This window comes from Camarhynchus parvulus, chromosome 1A (genome assembly GCF_901933205.1).
Source record: "Camarhynchus parvulus chromosome 1A, STF_HiC, whole genome shotgun sequence".
Classification (NCBI taxonomy): Eukaryota; Metazoa; Chordata; class Aves; order Passeriformes; family Thraupidae; genus Camarhynchus; species Camarhynchus parvulus.
In genome coordinates, this window is record NC_044586.1 from 64,699,806 (window position 1) to 64,723,243 (window position 23,438).

The 23,438-nt window shown below is 39.9% G+C and overlaps 1 protein-coding gene across 7 annotated transcripts in view; it reads right to left on the reverse strand.

Moving 5' to 3' along the window:
• The window catches only part of CELF2 (CUGBP Elav-like family member 2), a 549,003-nt gene that overhangs the window by 29,675 nt on the left and 495,890 nt on the right, over positions 1–23,438 (reverse strand). For all 7 annotated transcript variants that reach the window (XM_030959792.1, XM_030959789.1, XM_030959788.1 and 4 more), the window contains 3 exons: positions 22,784–22,942; positions 20,577–20,640; positions 10,661–10,795 (listed from right to left, as the gene is read on the reverse strand). In XM_030959792.1, coding sequence (XP_030815652.1) covers positions 10,661–10,795; positions 20,577–20,640; positions 22,784–22,942 — 358 coding nt within the window. The remainder of the gene's footprint in view (positions 1–10,660; positions 10,796–20,576; positions 20,641–22,783; positions 22,943–23,438) is intronic.

Consider the following 23,438-nt stretch of genomic DNA (forward strand, 5'->3'; position numbering starts at 1 on the left):
CTCTTATGTAGATGGGAGTCTGGACCACTGACCTGGAGTTCGGAGGGATTCTGCACAGATCTGATCTTATATATTTAAGGTCAATCAATTAAAGTGTGTTATCTTCATGCAGCACTAACCCAGGTGATTGTTTTGAAGAGATGGAGGCCACACAGTTTTCTCCTGAACACACAAATGAAATATCTTATGGAAAAGGGGAATGATTCAAATATAGTAAGTAATGTTGGAGTTTATGAAATGAGGATTATAAACACAGTGTGGGGAAGAAGTGGGCAAGTCAATCATGGTGCCCGTGTGACATTGCTCTCAGGAATTTGCAGTGTTGTTTCTGGCTGAAATGAGCTCATCCTACGGGCTCTGACTGCAGACAGTACATTTTAAAGGGGAAGAATAATTAAGCAATGACAGAGGCATCATCATTATTAGATAATCACAACCCAGGGGCATTAGCAAACGTTGAGTGTCTCTAATCCCATGGGGTCTAATTATTCTGTGATAATAACCACACCTCCAAGTTCTAATTTATTCTTGTGGAGAATCTGGAGGGGGAGGGGGAGAAATGGGGGCATTTTAATATTTTTGCTAAAAGAAGATGCAGTTGGCCTTTCACTAGGGCTCATCAGTATTCTGATCTAACCAGCATGTGTGATTGGCATTAAATTGTCTGCCCTTTACTGTGATCTCCAGCCAATCTGAGTATCCACCCTTGCACAGACTGGTGGCCTCCCTGCTGCTAACTGTACCAGCAGGCCCTGGTTCTGTTTCTCAGGGCAGATTTTGGCAAAGGTGAGGTAGATTTTCCTGGTCTGGAGAGGTGTATTTTCCATAAGGTCCTCTGACAAACACATTGCCATTGGTATGGAGAAAGAAGTGAAAACTTGCACATTTTGTGGTGTCTCGGAAGTGCTGTCTGACATGTCAAAAAGGAAGATTCTAGGAAGTTTAAGTGCTCTGCTTGTGCTTGGATAGGATAAAATTAAAGTGACAGATGCACTCCAGGGAAAGAGCACCAGAAAAGCAAGAGAGCAAGAAAGAGTCAGGGGAAACAAGAATGACAATATAGAAAGACATATACCAATATCACAGCCTTTATCCAGTAAGTCAGTGCCCCTCTGCTTCTTCATTACTCACAGGTGAACTGTGCCCATGAAATACTGTCCATTTCTTCCCAAGGAACAGGGAAAGAGAAGCATCAGTGAGCAAAGGAGGAAGGGAGAATACATGAACTCAAGATCTGGTCTCTTTTTTGTCTGTGTGCATGCATGTGCAAATGAGAGAAAGCATGACAGAGAGGGAGAGGAGAGGAAGGAGTCTTTCCCCATAGTGATCCTTCTGGTTCTGGCTTTCTGAAAACAGGTTTATATTTTATTAAGTCCTTTGTGAGCACTGACTCTTATAAGAATTAAAATAAAAACACAGAAAACATAAAGAGGTGAACCAATTCATTCAAATACTTTGCAATTTCAGAAGCCAAGGCCTTCAACAATGGGAGAATAACTTCAGGCTCATAAATCCATACTATTCAACACTGCATGGGTTTTTGAGAGCTAAGAAAGCTTGAGAGAAGTGAAAATCAGGGACACTCATTTTAATCACTTGTTTATGTTAACACCCAACTTGACATTTATGATTGTCATGAAATTACAGTGCCTACACCATGGACCTTCCACAGCAGTGCAAAGAAGGAGGAGAAAACAGAGCATGCAAAGGTACCACAGGTATCGCAGACAAACTTATTAGCTGGTTATTTTTGTAGTTTTCTGGTCCTCTATTCCATAATTTTCCTCCAAACCTATCTATCTAGCAGAAAGTATATTAACAAGCAAGGGTTTATTGATTGGGTATGTCTTTGTGAATCTAGGCTGGTTTTGTGAATCTTGGTGTTTAAGGGCAAATTTTCCTATGAGATTTTGAAGACAAAGAAAAAGAGAGTAAAAGGCAAGTCAATATTCTTGGCCAATTCCACGCTGATGCTTCTGTTTTGTTGAAATGCATTTCCCAGTGAAGACCTCTAGCATAAACTAAAAAATCCACCTCTAGCATAACCTACAAGCTGTACCTCAATCCTGTGCCTGCAACATGTTGTGCATTCTCCCCAGCACACCACAATGGTAAATCACCTTTGGTTTTAGGTGGGAAGTACTTTAGAGTGGCTCAGGAACAGAATAACAATGCACAGTGAGCTGGCTTGAGTTCAGCTTCATAGCTGACCATCATATATTTCCAGCTGTAACTCTAAATGAAATCAAACCAAATTGAATCACCACAATATGAGGAAAACAAAGAAGAATTGCTGAGCACTTAGGGCTCAGTGGGGCCAACGGCTGTGGCTGTGCTCGTTGAAGCACCGAGTTCACATCAAAGCCATTTCTACAGGGAACTTCCAGCTGTGCTCTCATGTTTATTACAGCTATCTCACACAATTTGGAGCAGGCTATTGTTCTGAGATGCATGCCCTGATGCTGAAATGACCTCCATGTGGAGCTGCATCAGAATACAGCCACTTATAAATCACTTTCCAAAGAACTTCTGATCTAAAATCAAGAAGGCTCTACTGGAGGCCAGGATCTCCTGCCTGGAGCACAAGTTCCTTCACACGGCCCCTGGTGTGCCTGCAACATCTTTGACACACTTTCAGCACTAAGCATTGACAAACAACATGCAGTAGCATCTCTCAATGAAAAAAAAAAAAGAAAAAAAGGAAAAGAAAAAAAGAAAGAACAGTGTCAGCAAATCCAAGGCTATCATTCAAGGTAAGCAAAGTTTTTGTTCTACAAGTGCTTACCACATACATATATACCAATTCAAATTCTAGTACATGGGAGAGGGTGGCCTGATTCATCTTCTTTTTCACCTCTCTCATATATCTGTCTTAAGATAATGTAAACAGTCCTTGGGAGGTGTTTGTCTTTCCATTGCAACAAGATGTTTCTAAAAGACTTGTTTCCTTCAGACACTTAGGAGTCCTGTCCATGGTATTTTAGAATAGAGATGAGCTAAACCATATATTGAAAATTTGAGTTTGTTGTTAAAGGAGTTATGAATCCAGAAGGTACCTGCAATTATTTCCATGGCAGATGGGTTTCTAAGTGGGGTGTGCAAGCACAGCCTTATTGCAATAGCACATCCACAAAATGCACTTGTTCACCCCTGGGAGCTGCAGAACTTGAGGATTATCTTGCTTCATGTAAAATTACTCAGCCAGGTCCTTTGCAGACCATTTGTAAAAAGTCATACTGAGTTCACTGTGACACCAGTTCTTTTCATCCATATTACACATTTTCATGCTGCAAACAGCAAAGACAGTCGAAGGTTTACTTTGCTTGGTTTTAAACTCATGTAGCTGTTGGAGATATTTTTGTTTGGCCATTGCATAAAATAATTCAGTAGCCCCATATCCAAACAACCAGTTATTTGGAGAGAATGTTAAAACAATTAAGACATTAGTCATAATAAAAAATGGAATAAAATTACGATTCAAAAATTATTATTTTTTACCAATAATTATAATTTTTCTGCCTCGGGTAAACAGACCAGAAGTATCCATGGACAAAAGCACAATCCAGTAGGATTGAAGAATCAGTGTTGGCAGTAGTTGAAAGCTCCTTCAAATGCATGAGTTTTTCTAAGATTTACATTATTTCCTGGGTATTATGAACAGCAGCATTTTCTGGGCTTGTAACTTCTTGTAAGATATATTACATATAAGCTCACATATCTACCTGTGTAGGCAAGCTGATATTATCATCTTTCTTTAGTAGAAAGCAACCCTGAATGAACTTCAAATAGTGCTTCCAACAGAAAGAAAAAAAAGCTTTTCTTTACAAACTGGGATTCTTGTAGCTTGAAATAGAGATTAAGAGTGGGGTAGAGAGACACTTAGAAAATATAATGTATTATACGTGTTATTTGTATACTGCAAGCAAAGTAAATCCTGAAATGTGCTAAGGCAATGGATTTAATACTTTAGGAAGATGATAATGTAATAATGTTTAAAAAACAAACATGTCTCCTGTTGAATTAGATCCTACTAATCCATGGTTTAGTACTGTTTGCTGCTTCCTGAAAGAAAAAAACAAACCTAAAAATATTAACTAGCACAATGCTTGACTGAAAATATGCACATGCTTCTGTCCTTTGGTATTAATGGAATTCTGAGGAAACAGGTGGACATTTCTGTGCCAAAAATTCATAAATTGATAATGTTGATTCCAAAACTGATAAGGAGCTTTGCCAAAATGGCCCCTACAGTTGTCAGGCAGCCTCACAAAGCAGTTCTGCCCACCCTGAGCCCATCCAGTGCCTGAACATCCCTGGGACCCTTCAGGCTGCACTCACTGATGCACCTGCTCAGAAACCCTTCTGAGAGGAGAATGTACAGAGACCTGTTACATTTTAAGGGACAAATATGCAACAGGTCATCCCAGTGAACTGATGTCCTGTCTGCTGCCATCAGCATCCCTCAGGTTATCACTGGCTCATTTTTCCAACGAGGACACCAGGGAGAGACATTGCTGCTCCAGGGAGGCTCCAAATGAATCCATTACCTCTCCTTCTACTGTACTGGGACTCTGGGAGATTTTCTTAGCCACAATTCCCACTCTTTTCTTCTTTAGTCATTTAAGACATATTGAAGCATTATTAAAAATACAAATATAGGTCAAAAACACATGCCCAGTTTCCTACTTTTGGCTCCAACTTGTGCTTGCATGCCTCCTTAAGGATGGCCTAATAATCAGATGGGCTCAGTACCAATATACCTCCAAGAAGCAGCATAATCTGTGGGCACTAAGAGCAGTCAAAATCAACTCACTGATTGAGGAGCCTAACCACAGACTCAGAAATCTAACACCATGTGTGTAAGACCAGCTGACACACCACAGTTCAGAAATATACTTGTCCTGCCACAAATCTCCTCGAACTATGCAGTCCAGTAACAGGCACTGGGATATGGGCATGCTAAGGCAAGGTTTTCTTCCATAGCTTCCTTGAAAACATATTCTTTTAAAATATTGGTGCTGATATCAGAGTTAAGGCATTGAAATGCTCTGTCCTCCAAGCACTAAGGTAACAATGCTATTTATATAACTAGACTTAAATACAAAATTCAAAACATACACTTGGGTTAAGTCTGTGCACTGTACATACATTGTATTTCAAAACCTTTATTTAAGCCATGTCTTACATTTATCTATCTTATCTTTATCCTGAAAATAATGCAAATTATACTAGGGAAGTTTTCTATGTTCTTCAAAACTAATAAAGCTTATTTTAAATGATTTTACAATAATGGAACATGCATTAATTCCACATGAAATGGCACCAAAATAATCAATTTGTACTACAGCACGACAAGTGCCATTCTGCATTTTAAACCGATCTTTTCCAACATGAAACATCTACTTCAATTCAGTCTTTAGCAAACTGTCAGACCTTCCTACACACCTACTGGTAGGGTTATTTTTGAATCATCCTGGAAGCAAATCACAACTATCTCAGTGGGTGCACTGGCCTCTAACAAAATGTCATGGTGGCAGCCTTGCACCACTGATCGGAGAAAAATGTTTTGTACTGAAGTGAACAAAAAGCAAATCTTCTAAGAATGGTTATTTGAACATTCTTCACTGCCTCTCAGCTGAAGCATCTTGTATATTCTATAAAATCTCTACCATTTCAACAATTGTGCTCACAACATGAACACCTTCAACTAACAAAGACAATCTTCATACTAGATTAGGGGGTAGAGAAAATAATGAGCCACGGATGATAGCTACAAGTTATAATTCTCTGCTTTGACCAGAGGGAGAGAATGAATTAATTCTTACAGGAAAGGCTGTGTAATTTTTTTTCTTTTTCAGTTTATTCTATATTTCACAGTCTTCCTATTTTGGGGACTGTTATTCTTCAATGTCAGCATCTGTCTGAAAATGAGTATTTTTAGACCTTTGTGCTGAGGAGAATTTTTTTTTTTCCAGTGTAAGAGTTAATGGCTGAATACTGACATAATATGACAAAAGCTGTGCTGGATTTTAAGAGATCATTAAAGGAAAAAAGTATCACTTTCTCACTTTCTACCCTATCAGTATTTTTTCCCCAAATATTTCCTCTTAGGTTTAAAACAGCAGATAAACCTAAAGAGTTTTTTACTGAAGCATGAATAGCTAGTTCAGCTATGTGAATAAATAATAGTTTAGAGAATCAAAAAATCATGAAAATGTCATGGAAAAAGAAGGCTTCTAGGACTGAAACTGAATTAGCTCCTGGTTTAGCAATTCTATCTCCCCACAGCTCAGAAATTATATTGTGTATGTTCACGCAGATAAATTTGGATATATAATTAGATGTTTTGTCTCTTCATTCACACATAGTAGGGCTTTCCTACTGGTTACTGAAACAAACATTTATGTGTGAATTTGAAGAAACAAAACTGAAATGATCTCACAGTGGCTGTGGAATCTCCATCCTTGGAGATACTCAGACCTTGACTGGAAGTGGCTTTCACCAACCTGCTCTGAGTGATCCACACTTTACAGAGCTGTATGAGCCCTGTACCACCCAGGACAGTCAGAACACACGTTATTACCCTTGGGAAAATTAGGGTAGTGGGTCAACTGAGGGAAATGAAATGTCAGACAGTGTTAGAGACAGATACTTTGATTCTGAGCTCCTATGTCCCTCCTTCACATGCACCTCCAGGCATTCCCACCACCCCCTGAATGATCCCTGCATCTCTGCAGGCTCTGGTGCAGCATCCTCCCTGCGAGCTCTCTGCTCCATGATCCATTTACAGGATGTGTCAAGGACAGTCTCTGGAGGAGAGAAAAAGGTTCCTGACACTCAGCTGGGGTTCATCCTGTCCAAACCGGGATATTTACAGTGCTGGTACCTACAGTTGAGGCAGTCCCTCCAAAATCCCTTCCCAGTTAACAAGAAATGGCAACTTCCAGGTTCCCACCCAAAGGGAACTGAGACAAACTGGATGAGGCAAACCTGGAGTCAGGTAAAAGCTACCCCAGCCCAAATCCTTGTGTTATGAAATACTAAATCTGCCTTTAAAACACTATGAAGTAGTACTGGTACCTGTCTTTAAAACAGGAAAAGTATCCTAAGCAAGTGAAATTAAAATAAAGTGAAGAATTAATTAACTAAATAGAGGTGATTAAAGTAAATAAAGGAAACAATTATCATATCAAAATAAAAGACAAGCAAGATGATTAAATGAGTCTTCAAAAGACCCATGAGAAACTCATGAAAGATATAATATGCCTTTACCTGGTTTTTAGTCTTTCATGATTTCATTTTAATTTTTATTCACTACCATCTGATAATTGCAAGAAACAGTTACTTTAACCATAGGCAATTTAAACCATTTTAATTTTTTTTCCAGGGCCAAGAGACAAAAGAACCTATTTATTGCCTGAGGGGATTTTGACTAAAATGAAAGCTTAATCTTTCATGTTTTTTTAAGCAAAGGCTTTTAAAAAATCATTTCTAACAATGCTGTAGGGAGACACTTCCATGGGTATGCAAAATTGAAATTATAAATTTACAATTATAAAAAAATTAATAGTTTGGGGGATTGTATTGTCTCTGTTCTTTCTGAATGAATACTCTTTCAAGCTTAAGAGAAAGTATTTAGCACATGGAGGAGAACGAGTGTCCTCAGACTCTCTTGCGGTCAAAGCTGTTTAGTCAGAATGGATGCGAGAAAGATCATTGGAGTTTAATTTGTTTGGAAATCCCCAAATATCAGATGTCCCACTGGCTCCTCACTTCCTGGCCTGTTGTTTTGTGTTGCCAGTGCACTGAAGTTGGCCTGACCACTGTCTCCTCTGTACTAGTGTGGTGCACTGATGGTTGGTAAATCTTATTGATGTGAAATTAAGCTTCAAGGTGAAATTTTAACTGAAACAACCATCTCTTGGGGTTCTTATGACACATGTTTACAAAGGACAGAACAAGAGGTCTTGGTCAAAGATTGATTCTGGGGGGATTTTCAAGGGAGATATATCCGGATAGAAACATGGATATGATTTATGTGGCTGCCATGGTTCAAGACATGCTGGAAGAAGACTCTTACGCCCATCTCCATTCTGTGCAGTATTTTGCCTTTAACAACATCAAGAAAAGGATTAAATTTAAGCGTCTACCTTTGCACTGCCACAAATGTGGGCTGTTTTCTCAACTAAAAAAATATTAATTTAATGCATTATCTGGAGAGATGCAAACATTTCTTCCTGGGCTTAGTGCAGGCTTTGAAATCAGACAAAATAATTTACACTTATGAAACACAACAAGCTGAAGTGTTCTATTAAAGGAAAACTAGACCAAAAAAATACCCTTAAGACCTCCAAACATCCACGCATTGAAAGGCAGATTTGAATGTTTTCTGTCAACATATTTTGAGTTTTAGTGGAAACACTTTGAGCTACTATGAAAAGCTTTATCAAACTAAATTCATTTTCCATGGAGCAGAGAAGAATCATTGAAGATATTATTCAGGTTTACAAAATATGTAATAGGGTGGAGAATGTGGAACCAGATAAGGAAGGTTAAACTGAAGAACACTTTAACAAGGCTTGATTTTAGGTTGGTTGTGCAACAGAAATAGGTCAGTGGACCTATTAGAGATTTTTCAAGCTAATATTAGAAACAACCGTGTACAGGTGCCATCTATAAGACTTTCAAAGGCAACTGGCATTCTGAAGACACTATTTGAAAGGCAAAATACCCCAAATTTTTTGAAAATAACACAAGTTCAATGTGCTAGGCAAAATCATTAACCTCTTTGGAAAAACCCTTGATAACTGCTCTCCCATAGCACCCAGAGCAATGGGAAGCTCCAGTTACCCCAAAGATAGATCTGCCCAGCTCAGTGGAAGCACCTGTCTACCATGGGCCTCTGCAGACCTGGACATCAGATAAAACAACCTCCCAGGTACTCAGGGAGCCTCAAGATCAGGTTAAAAGGGAACAGCAAGTCAGACAGGATAGATGAGAAGACTGTGTTGGAGAGGGGATGAGAGAAATGTGGCCCTTAAGGTTGAATCCAAGTTCTGTGTGTACATGGCACAACAAAGTGCACAACAGGAACACTCTGGTGCCACTGTGCTGCAGAGCAGCAGAGAAAAAGGGAGTTAATTTCCAGCCCCTCTGCACCACAGTGCAGTGCACTGAGTTGCCCTGGGAGCTCTTGTCAGTGTGGGTGAAGATCTGTTGTGTGTGTCTTGGGACGACAAGGCTGCTCAGACATTTATCAGCTAAACTGCAGAGATATCACAGAGCATGCATGAAATGCAACATTTCTGCTTCTATAAATGGGTGGCATTTAGACAGGTGTAACATGGAAACACTGACACTGGCAGTAGCCTTTTGCAAAGTGCTAAGTCCCAGCTCCAGGACAGAGGGAAGAGATTGCTCAGGTTTAAAAAAAAACACATCAGCAAGCCAAAATTATTTTCACCCAACCTGCTTCTTAGAGATGTTGCTAATGAATATTATTTTTAGGTCAAGATGAGGCTCATGCCAGAAACAGGAAAATTCTACACAGACTTAGTACTAGCCAAGCTTCTTTAAATTTAACCTCTGTCCCAAACAATAATATAATATAATGGGAGCCCTGGCCAGCATTAAGACTCAACACCACACTCAGTCCCAGTCCTTTTTTGCAGTGAAGACTGTTTTCCTTACTGATGAGCTCAGTCTGCCATGAATTACTTTTTCATGGGGGATAAATACACACTTAAACAAGATTAAACACAAATGTTCTTTAGTGGTGTCTAAAATAATACGAATGTTTTTTAGAACAGCAATAAACACACTTCATGATGCAAATAATTACACCCTGCAGCCTTTATGTAACAATAAGTGGCCGAATTCTCTACTCAGCTCCAGCACTGTAAACCCAGAGTAACTACATTGAATCAACATCTCTCTCTGTGGATTCTGGATATTCTGAAGTGTTACCTAAGCCTGAATTTGCCCCAGTTTCTCTGTAGGGCTTTGGAGACATCAGACATGCATGTCTGAAAATCCACATAGTGGTCATGGAGGCATTTCCACCTCTTTTGTCCCTTTTGCCCCCATAATGAAGTCAGAATCTGGCTGTGTATTCCTTGTGCATCTGATATCACTTCTGTAACTGTGTACTCAGAAAGTAAAGAAGAAAGCTCAATTGAGATCCAGCAAGAGAAAGGGAAAAAAAAGAGGACTTCACAAAAATTCATGAGGGGTAAAGGCAATACTTGTGTGTGGTGGGAATCAAAGATCAGTATCTTGGGGATTAAAAAGAACCACCTCAGCTGATTTTCCTTTCGATGGGAAGGATTTGGTCATGTTCTGAATTCTTTGTGAAAAGTTAATTCTATCTTAGTTTTCCCATGCAATTGTAATTTTCACGCAGAGTTTTTTAAGATGGGTCTGTTAGGCTTTAATGGTCCCTGAAATGAACCTGGAAAGGCGAACATGCCCACATTGGACCACTTGAAAAAGCAGTTATTTGCTTGGAAATAACAGCAACAAAGATGCATTCAGCTGTTAAAGGCTCTTCACAATTTACATGAGCACGGAACTCATGACACAAAATGGAACCAGCGTTTTGACTCCCACCTTGCCCTCAACTGCCAAGTTTGTGTGTTGGAAGGAGGCACTCTGCTCTTACCAGGACTTGTGAGGGCTCCCAGAGCACCAGTCGTTGTGGAGAGAGGGTTTGCATTGGTGGTGGTAGCTGAGGTCTGGGCGGCGGCTGCTGCGGCTGCTAGAGTTGCCAAATTCTGTAATTGTAAAGCGTTCATGCCTATGTGGAGAAGCAAGAGGGTTAATTAAAACAGGCAATCATCATCATCATCATCATAAAAAAGTGCTGTTTTCAATGGTCATGGAGCTTGGGGTGTACCTCGCCTATAAACTCAATTCTTTTCATTCCCAAAACATCTATAATCTCAAATGACATCTTAGGGTTCCTAAGGAATATTTCTCATCTCTCTACCTTGGAGATGAGAGAATGCACCAAAGTCACCAGCCTGTACTTGAGGAAAATTAAACCTGGTTTGTGCCTCTTCTAAGGGAAGTGTAGAATTAAAAGTCATTTAAACTCTGCATGAAGCGCAGGCACAATATTATTTCCTGACACAACAGGGGATATAAAGAAGATAACTAGCATTTAAAACACACTCAGGACAGGGTCATATAATTGGGATTAATAAAGTTTGTTTCCCATGTTTCCCAGTTTGAATGCCTAGAAACTTGTCTGTTTTTTTCTGAACGTTAGTTTGCCTACAAGAGATATTATTTCTCCCCGCACACTATGTATTTCAAACAGAGGAGCTTACCAACAACTTGGAGAAAATGAAAAAATAGAGAGTTTAAATACAATACTTGGGAAGTATGTTTGAGAAGGAAAAAAATGCAATGAAGGAGAGGTACTTTCTAGGAATTCAGAACTCCTGCAATAATGGAGAGTGATACTACTTTCAAACACAAGTATTGCAGACTCAAGTTAGTACAATCAATAATCTCCATAAAGAGGAATTCTTACTGTCACAGCATTAGGGACTGTGAAATGAACCTTTATATAAACATCTATTTCTGAATAAAGCCCCAAATTTAAATACAGCATATTCCAACAGGCAGATCAGGCCTCAGGTGAACACCTAATTTAACTGAGGTTCTAATGTGGGTGTCTCAGTCAATGCCCAAATTCAGTTCACGTGTTGGTGTTTCTGAAAATGTGACACAGTTGCAATTAAGATTTTAGTTGATCCAAGATACACCAATTCATAGTCTGGAACTGGAACAAGACACTTGGAGAAATTACATAACCAAACCTCTTTAAGGTTCCTTTTGGAGGCTAAAGACCATCTTAAAAGATAAGGCTTTTCTCAAACATTACTAATTCAAACTATTTTCAAGACATAGTTCACATGTATGCAAACAATATGGTTTTTATTTTTTAAAATTACTCATCTGACTTACTGGCTTGCCTTGGGTGTAAGTATTTTTTCCCCCACCAAAGAATTATCTTGCATTGATAGTAAGACTGCAGACTATTTCAAACAAGATTTTGGGGATGGAAAAGACTGGGACCCAAATCTTTGCAAACAAAGCAGTCAGTAAGCCTCAAAATGAGATATGGAATTCGTTTTCATCCTGGATTGATATAGGTCCTTAATTATCATTTACCTTCCTATTTCCTATAGAGAATATGTAATTCAGCAAAGCATATCCAGCAAACATTGCTGATCTTCACTGAGGCTGTGTTTTCGTGCCGTCCTGTAACAAGGATTTGGGAAAGCAGTGGCTTGCTCTCCTCCAGAGGAATGGCTTTGTATCACCCACTGTTTAGTTACTCATCAAAAGGATCAGTCATAACCAGCTTATATTTCTTCTGTGTGAGGGTTCCTTTGGACTTTTAAATGGTACACATAGTAGGATTAAATAATTGTGATGAATACAGAATGATTCCAGAGCACAGCCTAGGCCAGACAAGGTCAACTTGCAGCAGAGCAAACAACTGCTGTCTCTGCACTCATGAATCACCCTTGCACCACTGTGGATGCAAAATAAATACCATCACTGCCTCATTCCACAAAAACTTTTTTTTTTTTTCCTGAATAAGCACAGGAGGAACCCATCAATTTGGCAAATGAGTTTCAATGCCCAAAGAAGATGAATGAACAAGGTCTTGGTGGTGATGAAGTTGTCTCCTCACTGCAGTGACTGTAAGACACTGGCCACAAAACAGCCTGCAGGTGTTACAGGGTGTCAGCTTGGGTGTCTGCAGGAGAAAAACCTGCTGGCTGTTGTCACACCTGAGTGAGAGAAGGACAGCAAAGACCCCCACTGAACTGAGCACCCAAATGTGAGTGTCAGCAAGGGCTCATGGCACACACTGTCACCCAGCAAGCTCCAGAGCCCATTTTGTCAACAGTTTTATCACTTAATATGCATCTTCTTCAGGATCCTCTGTCTGCTCAAACATCTGAAAACTAAGTCCTGTCATCACTGTTTCACATTCCCCAGGCATTTTACCATCTCTGCTCCCTCTTTATTGGTTTCTCCCATCAACTTGTCAGGAGTGTCAAAATCCCATTTGCTTGGACAAATTTGGAGGAGGGAAACCAAATGCTCTCAAGTCCCAGACCCCAAAAGTACTTTGCTTTTAAATGGGGAGTTTTGGTTCAATTGAACCACAGCTAAGGTACAGTTCTGCAGTTCTGTGGGATGAATCTGCTCTCTCAATCTCTCCCCTTTCACACACACTCTTCACACATTTTACATCCTACAGTTTTTTTTTCAAAACAGTCCCAAATCCCGCAACAGAACTGGACAGCAAATGAGTAGATGGATTTTATTTGAAAGTGCTGCTCACTCAGCAAATGCACCTCTCTCTGAAGAAATGCAAATTGCTTAATGCTGAGGAACAGCCTCATAGGCAGAGCTGCACATGAAAAATGAATATCTTCCTGTAGAGGAAAAAAAAACCCCTTCTGGGTAAGGAATAACTCTTGATCTTCATGATGGAGACAATGTTGGGAATTAAAGGGAAATGATTAAAAAACCCAGATTCACAATACAGTTTGATTCCATTTTTAATAACATGTATTTACCAATGTGCTATCAGCTTGGCAAATATTCAAGATCGCAAAGAAATTCAACTTTCATTTTGTAGTTTGGCAGATTAAAAAGACAATTAAATTATGTACAAAACAGATGCAGAGTATGCCTTGCTTGAAACTTAAGATTTTTAAAAAAATTATTTATAAGGATAGGGGCATGAAAATTTAATTTAATGTTCACCTTAGGTAATTTTGTGTCTTATTGTTCACAGCAATTACCATAAATCTACATATCAATAAGCGAGAACAGATGTCAGTTGTTACAAGTGCTTGCCAATCAGGCCTGTTAAAAAGTGACAGATGGATGGTGATAGAACATTCTCATAAGGCCTATTAGCACATTCACAGGAAATTTTTGTAGTGCTGCACAGTCACAGATGCAGTTCTGTGAAAACACGGGGAAATTTGAGAGCACGAGATTTACATTTTACAACTTCTTGTGCTGCCTCTGACACAAACTTTCATACAATGAAGTAATTTGCCTCGTTTCAGTCACTGCAGCTTTTCTCCTGTGATAACTGTAAATTTGGAATTATTGGGTATTTGTAGGGGAGGGAATGGAGTCACAAGCCGTTCCTCAAGACTTCTTAGGCCTCATCAGCTCTTGGGTTTCTAAAACCATAATAAAATCACATTAGAAAATAGCTGAGATTTGCTTACTGCACAAATTCCAAAAAAAGGAAGGCACCAGCTACACTGAGTGGCACAGTATGCATGATGAGTTTGAAAGTCAGTGGTGATTATCAGAACCAAATCTGATCGCTCATAAGCACTTCCCACTGACTTCCTTTGCTTTGGAAATTTGATCCTTCTCAATTATTAGGATTTATTCCACCTGAATTAAATCCTGGCTACAGCTTGAAAAAATGTGGATTAAGGTAAAATTTATCATCTCCAGGCTAAAAAGCAACTATTTGCTAACACTGACATCAGCTATTTTGGATGCTGATGGTAAAATGTGTATAAAGGTGTGGAGGGTGAGGCTATTCCAGGAATATTGTAAAAATTAAAATAGACAGGAGATCTAAGTGCCACCTCCATCAAACCATATATATTCTGTGGCTGCTTTTAGAAAAGCTGCTTATCTGAAAAGTGCTTGAGGTAGCCTGACCAGTTACTGTTTAATTGAGCAAAGCCCTTAAAACAACTTTTAAGTCCACAAAACAACTTTGCTTCTACCCTATATTTTAAGAGCACGTGCTTAAATCTAACTGTAGGTTCACAGAATCACTGAATAGTTTGAGTTGGAAGGGAGCTTAAAGATCATCTAATTCCAACACCCCTCGAGCCATTTGTTGACTTATGTAGGATTTCAGCCCATTTTCAGGTTATACATGCTCTAAACACATTCCGGCAAGAAGGGTGGTTCTGTCCATTACAACTTCTTCAGTCCTAGTGGGAAGGATTAATCTGATCCAACTTTGACCAAAAAAAGTTACTCAGGCTCTTGCTATAGTCAAAGAAGAGAGGGGGGGTAATGAAATAATCTGATCCTAAAAAAGAATCATAGAACCATTGACTCATAGGACATTTGGGTTGGAAGAGACCATAAAGACCATCTGGGGTTCCACCCTCCCTGCTACTTTCCATTAGTCCGGGATGCTCCAAGCCCAAAGCCCATCTCTCAAGGGACATCTTTCACTAGACCAGGGTGCTCTAAGCCCTGTCTCACCTGGCCTTGAACACTTCCAGGGATGGGGCATTCACACTTCTCTGGGCAACCTGTGCCTCATCTCCCTCACAGTGAAAAATTTCTTCCTAATAGATGTAGTATTTTCCTAATATCCATAAAATATATTAACCCCAGCCTTGGTAGGATGAATCTGCCTGGGAGTGATTCCCTCTTCACTCACATTGCAGGGAGATGGGATGCCTGCTTTCCAAACTACTGAGGCTCAGTTGGATGAGTTCTATCCACAGAGGGGCTAAGGCAATAAAAATCCCCCTCACCCTCCATTTGCTGGTTATGGAAAGCCCACACAGAGCTACAGATATTGTGCCCAGACTTGGCCAAACTTGCACATCATGCACTTTTACCACCTGAATAAGCACATCTCCTAACTGCTGAGCACTGCTTTTTCCTCTCAAGAAGGAGCAATGTGTGGATTGTGCACAGGCTCACTTGCGGCAAACTCTGCCTCTCCAAAAATGCTAAACAGAGTTGTTTAATTTATTAGTTAAAAGAAAGAAAAAAAAAAAGCTAATTTTATGTGTTAAAATAACTAGGACTTTCAGTGGAATTAGTGTTACAAAAGCTGAATGTTTTTGGTCCCTGAGGTCAACATTTTGAAGACTGGTAGTTATCTTTAAGAAACAGCTATCTCCCTTGAGCTGGAAACAGTTTCTCAGTGACCTTTACTTTTAATATGATATCCCTAAAGAGGTCATAGCAGGAGAAATCCTCCTTCTGTATGGCTTTGCTGGAATGAAGCCATGGAAGAGTCAGAGGATATAAAAGATCCTTTGGCCAATGCAAAAGTGTAGAGCTTCTGTGCAGATGGTCCTGGCTTCCAACTGGTCCCTCCAGATCCACTAAGCCAATCCAACAATTAGAGGAAAATATTCAGAAAGCAGAACCTCACAGAATTTCTCTCACCCATCTGCTCCTACAGACTGTGCAACAGGAGGAAATCTGGCTTGGGCAGTGGAAGAAGGGTGGAATGGATAGAGCAGGGCTCAGAAAGGGCCAGAAGTCCAACCCAAAATGCAACCAAACTGTGAGAGAACTTGGACAGCACTGGAAAAAATATATACATTGGAAAAATATACAAAGTCCCAGCTGCAGAGGGCTTAGGGACCTGAAAGAAAAAGAAAAATCCATGGTTTCTCCTCCTGTATAACTCCAGAAAGCAAAATACACTGTCTATTCAATGAAATTAAGAGAAGCCCTTTGGTTTTTTTTTATGAGTACTGTACCTTTTTTTACATCTTGAATGGCCACACATATGAAAATATTGCTGTATGAACCAATATTTGTTCCTGCCAAAATATCTGACATTATTGGATTGTAGAAAATTTTCCTAGACACATTGTTTAAATATTGAAAACATTGAAATATTTTCTACAATCACCCTAGCAATAGAAAACTTGCTCTTACACTATCTGTATTGTAATTTCCAAGCTCTTAAACAGGCAGGTTGGCTTAAATAACTGCAGCTTTTAGGCCCTGCTCCAGTGCCAGCCAAATTCAATTCAAACATTCAAGCAACATCAATCTCCTTTGAACTAAGCTTCCCATGCAATTTGTATGTATCTGAAGGAGGAATTTTTGCTTGCTCGAAAGGTTGCTAGTGTTTAATGTAGCTTACATTGTCTTTTAAAGTAAGACAATCAAACCACATAATGGAATTTATCTATACTATTAGCCTTCCCCAAAGACAAAGTGCAGGCTAGGCACTGAGGCTGGAGAGGAAACACATGAGAATAAAAACATGAGAGGAAACACTGCCTTTAAATTAGCATTAGAAGGTATCAGAGAAGGGGAGGGAAAGTGAGGAAGTGCTCACTATGAAATACACTCATAAGGATGAACGTCCTTGCATGTTTTATACAGGACAATGAAGCAGACTTTGGCAAGGCAGAATTAGTGCCTGTAATCAAGACCAGGGGATTATTGTAATACCAAAGGCACCACTGCCAGCTCTCCCAACTTTATTACCAGTCTCAAAATATTACATTGTTTTCTTTGGCTTGACTCATGAAGTAGCATGATTTCATGAAAATCTCGTTTTTCTATAGAAATGAGATAAAACTAAAGTGCAGAATTAGGCATGGAACCTTAAAGCTTGGAAAGCTAAATGGCAAGCTACAGCTTTTTGTCTCTCAAATTTCAGGGTCTCAAATTTTCATTAAACCAGTTTCGTGATTTGCTTGGACTTCACACAATGCTGAATGTACAGCAGGGTCATTTGGCTGCTACAGCAAGAACAGTGTTCACTTTTAGACCTGGTGCTGAGTGATTAATATCTGTATGTTAGAGAGTTCTTGAGAAAAATCCCCATTTTTTGTTTGGAGTGTATTCCCAGCTTACAAACAAACAAACAAACAAACAAACAAGCAAGCAAACTCCAATACTCTTAAATCACAAACATCTAAAAATCCCACTCCCTTCACCAAAATCAAAGAACCACTGCTTTTGCAACATAAGAACTACTTTAACCAGTCTGAGGCATGGTATTAAGGGAAGGGAATTTAAAACTGCACGCTGAAGAGCAGTGTCTTTGCTCTGCTAGCAAAGCAAATTGCTTTGATTTAAGAAATAATATACTGAGCATAGCAAATAACTCTTCCCATGTGCAGTGGGGTGTGTGCTGTGCCACTTCTGTTCTGTGCAGACACAGCACAAGCTTGAGCAGCACAAATAAACATTTGCAGAACCAAAGGGCCCTAATTTTGTACAAGGGGGTAGCTGTATCAGAAGTCCTATTGTAGCAAACGGTGACTTCATCAAGATTTAAGCACAAAAGAGATGTTAGAACCCTGACATGGAAGTAAGGGTGGAATTTCAATGGCTCATGTGGCTTTTGATCAAAGTTTTAGTGTCTGAATTACGTGGTAAGCACACCCATCGACTTCAAGGATAAAAGTTGCACCCCTCAAACACAAAGTTCAAAGAACTTGAAAGCTGCAGTGATGGATCTTCTTTAGCACCTCACTCAATTGTGTCTGGATTTTATTCCTCACTTTGAAATGTTATATTAATAGGCAAACTACATGCAATATGGAATTACATATTAGATTCTTTTTTGTGAAATGAACCTGTACAGCTTAAGTTTAAAAACTCTAGGCCTTCACAAATGTTCAAAGATAGCTTCAGCTGGTAATGCAAACTCTTGCTGCAGACACAGGAGTACTTTCTATTCCTTTCATGAAACATAATATACAAATTGTTAATACCAGATGCACTGCATGACATGGTACTGCCTGATTTCCAAGGAGAGGATATGAACCCTCAGTTCTAACAATGAAATAGTGCTTAGTCTTTGGCATTTTCATGTAGAGATGCAGCTTGGAGAACAATTTTTTATCACTAATTTTACCTTGAACATAAAGATTTACAAGTCACATGTTTTGGGGAAAGGAGTAAACTTCAAGCTGTTTTGATAACATGAATATAAGATATAAAATACATTTTTTTCCAAGAGAGGCAGTCAGTCATCAAATTATCCCATAGATGAGTGCATTAGCAATCTAATTTGCAGTTGAAAAAAGCATATCCCTCGAGTAACAATGATGTGCCACTATGATTTCTCAAGATGACTTTCTTTCAGTCTCAAGATCCTATGACTTTCGGAGAATAAATCACATCCTGGATTGAAAGCCCATCCTGGAAATACTTGAATAAAATCCTTAGTTTCAACACAGTTCTCGAAAACAAAGCTGAATCTACACTAACAGTGAGAAATAGGCAACAAAAACTTCTAAGGTGCACATAAAGCAATGGATATCACATTATTTTTCCTCAGTGTCCCAATTCTTTCATTTTTGTAGACCTAACCAAATATGAAAACATTAAAACACAATCTTTGAGCTCAAAACCACTTCCAAAATTCCCAAGTATAAAACTGTTGCTGAACCGCTCTGTTCTGTTTATCATATTAAGACACATTATTTTGATGGAAAAAACGCTAGATTGCAAGAGTAACATAATAGAACCAGCAAGCACTGCCAGCAGGTCTGAGGAAGAGAGAATAATTCAGAGATATTGTCATCTGTAGGCCAATTTATATTGTCAGACAGCAGGTTCACATTATTCTCTGATGTCACTGCAATAATGGCATAATGTAACGATTGAGCAAAGAATACCTGTGGGGTATAGCTATACAGTGTGGTATATATATACTTGTTAAAGTATTTCGGGCTTCTTTCAAAGCAGAACCAGAAGCAGCAAAAGACCAGGATTAAAAAAAGAATGAGAAATGGGGCTCATAAAGACTTCTGAATATTTTAGCCCTTGTTTTGTGATGATGAAGCAAGCGTAATGTTGTATTTCATTGATTCAGCGGGCTCATGATTAAAATAAACTAATGTAGCAATTTAGGGGTTTTGTGATTCTTTCTTTTTTTTTCCCCTGTAACAAGGAAAAAAAAAGCTTTTTAACAGTTCCTCACGGCAGGCATAATGTGCATCTGTGCTCTGATTTACCGCACATGCTGCCTTCTCTAGCATCATGTTAAGTTAGGATATCAGCATGGTAGGTCACACAGTGGGAATGACCTTTTGCTAATCACTACACATCAGTTACTACTGGCACACAGCTCATTACTAAGAAACCCTCCAACTAGCTGGCTTTCAAATCCGCTCACACTTTGATTCTTTTTTTCGCCTTTTCTTTCTGTCTTTTTTTTCCTCCAGACTGAAGATTATACTTTTACATAAAATCTCTGTTGTGTAATTTTGCCAACTAGGGTTCCAAAGTCAAAAAGGCACCCAGTTAATTTTCTGTGATTATAAAAGGAGCCTGAAAATTCATACTGAAAGTAGGCCTGTAATCTTGGGTTTCATTAAAAAGGTCAGAACATTTTTTCCTCACCACATATTATTAAAATATTTGAGGGCTGCCATTAATTTGATTTTTCAGGACACAGAAATCTCACTGGAAATTAGAATGTAATCCTGCTGTTGCTTTCCTGACACTTTTCACAGGGCAGGATACGGCTGCAGGGACTAAGAGCTCTCCTGCAATTTACAATTGGTTACTTTGGCCAAATGGCAGGTGACTAATGCAAGACAAACTGTTTGCACAACCTGGGAGCACTGGGTTTAATTTCAGTTCTGAAAGAGGGGTGAAAGTGTTTCTATTGACGCTGAACCGTGAGCTGTCCCCTGCCAATACATCTGCCACATTTAATACACAACACGCCCCCCACCCCCTGACAATGTGATTATTAGAGGTACAGAATTCAATAGCTTAAGAACACAAAACATAGCAGGAGCAAAATGAAAGGGTTTTTAACTCACCGGCCATTTGCTGAATGCCGCTGAAGGCACCCAAGTTACTGGAGGAGGTTGCTTGCTGCAGGAGCTGCAAATGAACAGCACAACACAGCAATCTATCTGACAGTCATGTAACAAATGAAGATAAAACTAAAATGAGCTATCATTTAGCATTTGGAATATTTCTGCTTTCCTTTACATTTATATAGTCTCTTGCTCCTGTCTGCTGTTGGAATGAACATCCCTAGAGTCAATGCTGTAAATCCATATTAATGTCTAATCTCTATTAAGAAACACAGAGACACAAGGGAAACTCAATAACATGGCTGCTTTAAAACAATTAATCAATTTATTCTTTTTAACAACCAGGTGTTAAATCTATTCAAACCAGCATAGTGTGACTAATTACAACCCTCTGTAGTCTAGTAGTTACCATAACTCATCTCTGTCAATCATGGTCCATTCTTCCCCACCCCTGTGAATTCAGTTTTTTCTTTATTATCTTTATGAATCAAGCACACAGACATTCATTAGACTGGGATTTGTATATATAGCAATTTAGCCTATCTCAGCATTAATTAGCCCACCTCAGTACTAATATATATTTTTAATTGCTGGGTAAATTGATGTTTATATGACTATATCAAAACATTGTATGCACACAAATGATGTATTTATACATACACAATGCATATATATGGGCACATCCATAACAAAGAATCATAGAATGGTTTGGTTTGGAAGAGACCTCAAAGTTCCTCCACTTCCAAATGCCCTGTCACAGGCAGGGACACCTTCCACTAGATCAGGTTGCTCAAAGCCCAATCCAGCTTGGCCTTGCACATTTCCAGGGTTGAGGCAGCCTCAGCTTCTCTGGATAACCTGCACCACTCTCTCACCACCCTCGCAGGAAACAATTTGTTCTTTCTAAACCTGCCCTCTCTCAGTTTAAAATCATTACCCTTGTCCCATCACTAAATGCCCCTGTGAAAAGGCCCTCTCTAGCTTTTTTGGAGGCCCCCTTCAGGTATGGAAAACTCAAAGGTCCCAGAGGCTTCTCTTCTCCAGGCTGAACAGCCCCAACTCTTTCTTTGGAGCCCTCTCTCCATAGAAGAAGTGCTTCAACCCTCTGACCACCTTTGTGGCCTCCTCTGGACCTGCTCCAGCAGGTCTGTGTCTTTCCTGTACTGGGGGCTCCAGAGCTGGATGCAGCACTGCAGGTGGGGTCCCACCAGAGCAGAGCAGAGGGGCAGAACCCCCTGCCTTGACCTGCTGCCCAAGGTGCTGGGGGTGCAGCTCAGGACATGTTTGGCTCTCTGGGCTGGGAGTGCACATTGACAGGTCGTGTTAAGCTTCTCATCCACCAACACTTCCAAGCTCTCCTCAGGGCTGCCCTTGATCCATGCTTTTGTGTTTGGGATTGCTCTGATCCAGGGACAGGACCTTGTATTTGGCCTTGTACTTGGTGAGGTTATATTTGTCTTACTTGGAACCATGAGGAATCCCCAAGTTATCCAAAAGCTCCTCATACAGACCTCCCAACTCCAAAGCCACAAAAGGCAGAGGCTCCCTCTCAGCTGTGATGAAGGGGAGCCTCTCTTGGCCATCCAGCACCAAAGATTCATGGCTGTGGATTTCAGATTTTCCAGCAGGGACAGTAGCTACCACCTGTTTCTCATCTTACAAATGGACTAAGGAAAAGGCCATTTTAAATTTATGGCCTTTCCTGGCCACATTCACTTTCTGTATGAGGGGATATGAACCATGCATGTTCAGCATTGGCAGGACTGTGCATTATAGCAAAAGCCATTTCCAAATGAAAATATGGAAATTTAATGATTGAACCACAACATTCTAGTTTAGAGGCTGTACTACATGGCTATGGCCTCTACAGTGTTCAGTTGCCTATCTGTCCCCCACTAAGGAAGAACTTAAATTTTATTCCAGCTACAAAAAACAGACTCTAGCATTCAAAACCCCCAATAAAACGAATGGAATAAAATTTTATTTACAGTGGAGGGGTTGGAACTGGGTGATCTTTAAGGTCCTTTCCAACCCAAACCTTTCTATGAATCTGTGAATTGTTTAGCAGATAAACAAACCCAGAAGAAGACACACTGTGTATCCTGGAGAATTTAGCAATTTACCACAGGGAGTTTAGTAGAACTGATTTACCATGGTCCTAAAATAAATAGAGCATAATACAGCCACCACCTCTGAAGTGAACTTACAGCTAGATATTGTGGTGTGAGTCCTCCTAGACCTGTGAGGTTTCCCCAAGTGGCAGTATTGAGCTGTTGCATCTGCTGAGCCAACTGCTGCTGCAAACGCCGCTGCTCCTTGTCCTTTTGGGTGTCAGCAAATTTCACCACGATTGGCGAAGAGCAGCCCTGTGGTTGGACAGATTGGGAAAGACAGAAGGGTTAAATCACACCAGGCCACCCTCAGCTCGTGAGCTCAGCCATGTACTGTAGGGTCTCTGGCACTGGCACAACCAGATTGTTCACCCTCTCTTTGTGACTGGCACGTGTAGGACTGCAAGGACTAAGATTTTTCAGGTTCTTATGAAAAGAGGTTATGGAGAAATTATTGATTCCCCAGCTCTTTTTATAAAGCACCTTTCCTCAGGCTCTGTTTTCCTTCCAGCTATCAAAATTGCTGCCAGAGACAGCAAAGTGTACCAGTCCTCTTTAATTAAGCTTCACAGCTGATGAGATGGACGTGATGCTTTGTCTGCAGTCTGTTTCCGAGGCAGCGCCAAAGGGAGAGGTGTCCAACCTCCGTGCTGCCAGGGACCACACAGCCAGCCACGGTCTGGCTGTGCCATCAGGCTCAGTGCAGCTGGTGTGTGCACCCTAAAGAGACTGGGAGCAGCAGATTTACCTC